The sequence below is a fragment of the Ammodytes marinus genome (assembly GCF_949987685.1).
Source record: "Ammodytes marinus genome assembly, chromosome: 3".
In the NCBI taxonomy this organism is placed as follows: domain Eukaryota; kingdom Metazoa; phylum Chordata; class Actinopteri; order Uranoscopiformes; family Ammodytidae; genus Ammodytes; species Ammodytes marinus.
The window spans coordinates 11028206-11035840 of record NC_137232.1 but is presented as its reverse complement, the minus strand read 5'-3'; the positions used below and the strand labels follow the sequence as shown (position 1 = coordinate 11035840).

The window sequence follows — 7635 nt, the reverse complement described above, 5'->3', positions numbered from 1 at the left end:
GAAGAACTACAAAAGGCCTCACCGTCCCAAACATCAATGGGACAGGCCGAGTAAGACGGAGTAAGGCGAGAGGAGAGAGAGAGAGAGAGACAGAGGGGGGAGGAGGAATGTTTGAATGGACTTTACATTAGAGTAAACCTACAGATATGTGTGTTCTTTCTGTCTCCATGTGTGGAATGATAACGAGGTCTCAAATAAGGGCCATAAACTAAAGACACAGATACACTTTGGGGGGCTTCAATTCGGACTGACTTAAGAGTTTCATACATCATGTGGCCTTAAAGCTATAGTGTGTAACTTCTGGCGCCCCCCACCCCCCCCCCCCATGACGAATTCTGAGTAATTACAACAATACTGTAGGCGCATCTACAGGAGTAAGCCTTCGGTTTTCGTGCATGGATTTTTAAACCTTCTGCTGTACGTCCAGGTTTTTTTTTCTAAGCAGTAGAATCAGCAACTGAAACATTTATTGGGATTTTTCTGAGCTCCTGCGCCACTGTCGGGGAGCGACAGCAGTTTGTAACCGCTGCCATACTGCCATACTGCTATACTGCCATTCTGCCATACTGCTATACTGCCATACTGCTATACTGAGGGAGTTCTTGTGGAGCTGAAAGGCTTAATCGACTATATGAAACAGTTATGCACTACAGCTTTAAGATACTGTATGTAAACATGGTCTTTCAAGCATCATCTCAAAAGGCCGTGACGGTCCACGAATAGTGTTTGGTCGCTGGATTTACATGTGGAAAGTGCCTCTTCACTGCACCGTAAAGTAAGAGCTCCACTTTAAGTACTGACACCTCATCCGCAATACTGATGCAGCAGTGCTCACGGTCAAACAGTTTTTGGTCTGATATTCCTTCTTGCGGTCCCTTCTTCTCTTTTTTTTGTCCATCGCTCCATCAAGAAAGAATCATATATAGTAGAGAGACTGTGTCCTGGTAAAATGGTAGCAAAATAATTTGGTCCAGATATTAAAAGATTTTCTCCATGGCTGTACACGCAAATGTCCCTCTGTGAAGAGTCCCAAGCTCAGCATCAGGTGATTTCAGGCCTCAGATAAGAAAGGGCACCTGGAAAAATCAAAAGGATGAAACTGTTGTTAACATTTGTAGTTGTTTAAATAAGGAAAGATGATATAAGAGATAAATAGCTGCAATATATATACATAATATAAAACATGTTGGACATGTGTTGTTATTGTAATGTGCCATTTCGCTAACATGTGGATATTGTTAGTGTAGCGGGTGCTAAACGTGGTTTGGGGTATGAAGTCAATGCAGGGAGATGTGAGAACAGCAGTGTGAGGATGCAGCAAGATCGGCAAATACAGCAAAAAAAAAGACAAACTGGAAGAATCTCACATAATGTATAATATAGGATACATGCATCATTTAGTGTACATGGTACATACTACTCATGTTCTTACAGCCCAGAACATTTTGACCACATTTGTTTTGGTGGATTTGTCATATATTTGGTTTACTGCGCTCTTGTGTTCTCAGTGAATATGGTCCTCCACACTGCTAACAATAACATGCTGGTGAGGGACCTCTGAGTGATTTCTATAGTATTTAATGTATTTATTGGCCTAGAAGTGGTAAAGATTAAAAGAGTGTGGTCTAAAAAATACTGAACGGACTATAAAATATCATATTTTTTACATTAAATATTTGTGTTCATTCTAGAATGTAACTTAAACCTTTTTTTACCTCCAAGTGTAATTTAAACATATATATATATACACCACAGACAGAGTGACAAAAACTAGTTGGATTTTATTGCAAATGTCTTTATGCATTGATTAACCTTTGTGTTTTGTTGACATTGGCTTTACATTCTTTTAGTTAATGAATTCATTGATTATGTATGTTATATTGGCTTCAACCAAATATAAGATAGATTTAAATTCATTTTATAATTTTTATTAGGGAGGACAATTGCTGTCGGAAGAAAAACAAATACAGTCAGCACCAATCACGGATGCAGAGTACCGGTAGATGAAATTGTGTTGCAATTTGGTATTGTTTGTAGTGGACTGTAACATGTTCTCACGTTAAAATCATGTTTATAAGCAATTAGCTATCTGTCTATGTATGGTATCTGAGCTGTATAAGACCAGGAAACACAACAATTAACAATGAAGTGTCTTTTGAAAAGTCCTCGTCATGCTACTCTAATTAGGGTTGTGGTCTGATGCACTGGCACTGATGTGTGTTATGCCCACAGACTGTATATTAAATGCCTCTAGTTGGTGGAAGACTTGAGTCATCTGGGCGAGCTCTGAACAGTTCTACACATTTTCAGCCAATCATCCAAAGAGAAAGATTTCTACAGTAATTGGTCACACTGATTGACAGGTGCAATGCAACGCCTGCATAGTAACACACAGGCATTAGCTGAATAAAAAACAAACAGCGTTGTTTCCACGAGCCGGTCCAATGAGCTAACATGTCGTCAAGATGTGCATCTGTATGGACCGGCCTCTTCCCCTTGGAACCTGGAGTGGCACAATTCAGCACTGCTTCCCCAGCTGACCTCAGTCCTAGCACCTGTTTCTAATAGCCGTCCTGCCACAGGCTATTAGGATCCGTCCGCCCCCAGAAAGGACCTTTCCTCTGCAGCTCCAAACCCAACCGCACACCGCCTATCCAGTCGCACTGATTAATCACATCAAGATGCACTGCTCGGGCCTGTAACGCTGTGGAGGTGTATGTGAGCGCGTGTGCTAGGTCCTGGTGGCATGCGTATGGAGCGTGTGTGTGTGTGTGTGTGTGTGTGTGTGTGTGTGTGCGTGTGCGTGTGTGTGTGTGTGTGTGTGTGTGTGTGTGTGTGTGTGTGTGTGTGTGTGTGTGTGTGCGTACGTCGATGCCACATGCACTATATTTTTTCTATGTGCGTCGCCCTAATTCCCTATTCTGTTCACTTTGAGATATTTCACCGAGATATTTCATTAGACATTTGCTGCTCTGGGATATTAAGTTGTGTATTCATTTGATACGTGCCGCCTCACAGAGGTACATGCTCGTCAGACATGGCTCTTTGAAGGGCCTTGTCTCGGAGGTTGCCACGAGGTCAGTGGATGAACCTGATTGGTCAAACCCCCCCCCCCCCCCCCCCCTTGTGGACTAAAATTGGAAACGGCGGCCGCTGCAATCACGCTGTGACGGAAACGACGTTTGCCTTCCAAAAGTTCAGCGGAGATTTTGTTTGAAGTGGGTTTTAACTCTTAACGTAACAGTAATGTGAAGTGAAAAGACCCTCTCAGTGCCTGGACAGGTAGGTATTCTCAGTACGGTCGAGGGCTATCACACACCACTGGAGCTCCACTTTACCCTGATGGGAGCTGACTATGCAGCGCACCCCAACCGCAGATTTGAGAATCAGTGCCGAGTTGATGGCTTCATAGATGGAATCAGATCCGCACAATTAACCCCAACACTTGAGCCCTGCGTGATTGGAAACCTTCAACAAGCCATGCCGCACAACAACTGATTAGTTTTCCAAAGCAAGGGGATTTGCGGTTACAAGTGATGTGTCGTCTTACACCACCGGACTGCTACGCTGGATCATTGCACATACACACTTCATCGGCTGACTTGATTCAGACGTGTGCGCGTCTTAATTCTGTCACTGAAAAGAAGTGAAAGGCCACTGTAAAAGCAGTCAGCAGTTTGCACTAGGAAAATTGGAAAGGCCGTCAAAGTGCTTAAGATTGTAAAAACTTATGTCAAGCACGGCTGTAACTGCGAGAGCCACACAACTTCTGTGACACTTTTTAAATTCATTCGCTGAGTCCACCTATGCAACAACACCAATGTTGAAATGTCCATCACCTTTATTCTACGTCAATGTTTTTTTTTCAAAAGACCATTTGAAAAAGGTGATGAATCTAAATGACCTACATTAGAAGCCCAAATTGTTCGGACAGCAAATGTACTCAGAATGTTTTTTAGTTATCTATACATGACGCTAATCAGCCCTTCACCATTCAGAATGACAAAAGATCTATCATCCGTGGTCTTTAGAGCAGGTCAGGCATTTACGTCAAGCACTATTTTCTATAAGTGCTCTACTTATGTTCAATTTTGAAGTGCTTGTACTTTACTCGAGAATTTCTATGTAATGCTCCTTCATAGGTTTCCTGAGCTGCTTTTTAGAGGGGAAATATTGACAATCCACTGCGTTTGTTTGACAGCTACAGTTATAAAACATGACACATTGTTATAGATTGAACATTCCAGGAATATACAAAGTTATTTTAATTTGCTCCACCAGCTCCAATTGTTATTCATTTATAATACATATATATATATATTTATGTTTTATTTGTTTATTTTGTTCAAGTGATAGGAATAATGGATAATAATTATTTTTATTCTGTAAGCACAATTTGGCATAATACTACTTCAATTGTACCTACTTTTATTGCAAGACTTCCACTATGGGTTTAAATGAACAGTGTTCATTTTATATAGTGTTATTGTTACTTTGACTTCTTTAAATGACCTGAACACTTTCAAATAACTGGCAGTTGAGCCTTTGCTAACATAGTCTTAAACAAGCAATATGGAGAAGCATAGTCTATATGATTTATATAGCATATTTATAAATGTTAACTTTTACAATCCTTCCTTTGCTTTCACTCGCTGCTGGCGTTTGCTGTTTATCTGCTGCCGCTCAATCATGTTAGCTAAGATCATGGTTACATACTGAATTTGTTTGTGCGGGTCTATGGGCGTGGATATAAAAAGGTAAAAAAAAAAAGTCTAGATCAAAAAAAGGCTATTGACCTTACTTTGTCCGTACTGTCCGTACTGGTATGAGGCCACGTGGTCGACGGTGTAGCCCGGGGAGCTGTAGGAGGTGGGGCAGTAGGACTGTGAGCTGGGCAGAGAGGGCAGAGCCGACATGGAGGGCACACTGGTCAGACCCTCCAGCCCCTTGATGTGCTCCATGCCCCGGCTGCAGCTGAGGGCCATGCCCACGGGGGGCTCCAGGCCGCCCGTCAGGGGGGAGATGGCGTAGTCGCTCTGGGGCTGGTGAGGCACGCCGCCTGGGTTCAGCAGACCCATCACCTGATAGCAAGGAAAGAATAGAAAGAAGGAATGAGAGGGGGTAGAGAGTGTAACATTAGTGTGGGGTGTGTTTTTTCATTTTGTCAGAGGCCGACTTTCATCAACAGAGGTCAACTTACATCCACTAAACTTTCAATCAGCATTTTCTTTGCACTATTCTGAAGGTTATTACAGAGGGTTCATATGTTGTTAGCTATCCGATTTATGATACATTTTCTTCTTAAAAAAACGTTTTTCATTTGTTCTTTAATTTTTGATTTATACATTTAAAAAAAGGTTTTCTCCAAAATCTGTTCTGTATAAACTTTAGACATTGAAATAATTCATGGACATGAAATACAGATGTTAACACTGGCTTTATCCAACATCTAGATTTTTTTTAATATGCAAATTAAAGCATAAGTTAGATATTTAAAAATGTACATATTTATTGAAACATTTCTGAAAACGCTGTAATACAAAAAATAGTTTTAATATAAGTAATCATCTGGCAAAGTTTCATGATCTTACCCTATACACCTGCAGTGTCTTGCCTTAACTTTATCTCTTTATTCTTTTGCTTATGTAGACATCTTCAATGAAATTATGAAACTTATAATACCATTCTAATTCTAATAAATAAATTTCAGCAATTAGCTGTAACCCTAGACGGCAAGAAAGGAGGGAAATAGTTTATGGATAAGACCAGGCGGGTGGAGCAGCATATCCAGAAGACATGTTTTCAGTTGTGTTTGTACTTTCTAAACACACACACACACACACATACATACACACACACACACACACACACACACACACACACACACACACAGCCACACACACTCAGACATACATGGAAAATCCCCCTGTCGCGGATAAGGCTCCCAGCGAGCCCGTCCCAGACACAGATAGCAACACAACGGAAGAATTAAACAATTTGTCTCACATCCACGGCTTCACTTAGTCTAAAATTCCTTTTTGACACTGCTCCAAAAAGGCCATGGCGCAAGATAACTTATCTATAAGAGATAAGAGAAAAGAGAAGCCTGTGTGAGCTTGTTCCGTTCAACCCCACAGTATATAGATTTTGAAGTTTGAGAAATCCGTTTGCTCTTGACCTGGTCTTTATTAGCGACCAGATAATCAAATTTGGGGGGGGAATATTCCTTGGCCAGCAGAAGGAAGGGAAAGAGCCGTGGGGCAAAGTGTTTCAACAGGGTTTCAAAACAGACTGGATACCGCCGACTCCTTCCCCCCATTTCAACGCGCGCTGGGTTTACCTGTCCGTCATCAAAGTCCTCGGTAAACCGTTAATAAGAAATGGAGACTGGCTTTATCACTTGTGAAAGAAACTCTTAACTCAAGCTGCTACCTCTAAATGTATCATATCCCACCTCCTTCTCAAAGGCCTCCAGGCTCCACCAGTTGTCCTAATAGGAAGCAGGTACGCTGCTCTTTGGGTCCTCTCGGCCCCTCTCTAAGTGACATATTATTCTACATCCACACACACACATGGTCCTGCTTAAATCATTTCCCAAGTAGGGGAGGTGAATGGAGGAGTCCATGTTGATTTGGAGAGGGGAGTTATGTTTCCTCTCATGCCCCGGTAACATTTTCCTAAAAAATTAACCTGCGTTTGGTTCAAACGAGAAAAAGAGAGCAGTGCTTTGCCTTAAAGCAAGCCACAGGCTAGTCGTGTATGGTGAACCGTACTGAAAACATATTTGAAAAGGTACTATACTGCATTTGATAAACGGTACCTTTTTACTTTTCATTTTTTTACCAGCGAATGCCTTTCTGTTTCAGCACAACTCTGTCAGCACAGCAGTGACTTTGCCGGAATACATGTAGTAACAACGACATTGTTTCATACTTTATGGTTACAGGGAACAAAAACATTACACTTATAATGTCAGGCTAATTTTATTTGAGACTGATATATAAGTAGAATGTATTACATGTATTTATCAGTGAACTGTATAGATACAACATTGGAGCCTTAGTCCTATATGATAGGCTATATCTAACCAATCTCTTTAAAAAAGTATTTTCAAGGTTTTGGTTTTCTATTACTCTCGAGCTAATTAGGGCTTCAGCTACCTTACCATCATTTTTCTTATCACGTTTTAGTATCAAAAAGTTCCATACGTTTTTAAATAAACATTTTGGTGTTATGTGAGAACAGAATCCATACTCCTTCGAGGGACGGATGCTTGTTTTGGTGACTTTTCTGTGCATGCTTTTCTCTTTTATCTATTTATCCAAACCGCTAACCATCATCCCTCTCTTTCTCTCTCTCTCTGCTGAAACTCTCTCTGCCTCGTGCGATGGCTGCTAGCTGGCCTATCCATGTTGTTTCATATTGGAGCACTGTTTTTGCCAGCGGCCTAAACCAGAGTGTCCAGGAGTTAGCAGGGAAGAATGTCTGGATGGGGGGGGGGGGGGGGTGGAGAGACGGCACATTCCTTCCCCGCTGTATGAAATATACACAAATAAATTAGAACCTTTGCTTTCACATGGGGGAATGCGGAGGCAAACATTTAAAGAATGCAATCACGAGGAGCTTCCCTTGGGG

General features: G+C 41.5%; 1 protein-coding gene across 2 annotated transcripts in view; it reads right to left on the bottom strand.

Moving 5' to 3' along the window:
• Positions 1–788: 788 nt before the first annotated feature.
• The window catches only part of pax3b (paired box 3b), a gene marked incomplete at its 5' end in the record, with an annotated part of 26601 nt that continues 19754 nt past the window's right edge, over positions 789–7635 (bottom strand). For both annotated transcript variants that reach the window (XM_080025168.1, XM_080025169.1), the window contains 2 exons: positions 789–1076; positions 4802–5081. In XM_080025168.1, coding sequence (XP_079881294.1) covers positions 1042–1076; positions 4802–5081 — 315 coding nt within the window. In that variant the 3' untranslated portion in view covers positions 789–1041. The remainder of the gene's footprint in view (positions 1077–4801; positions 5082–7635) is intronic.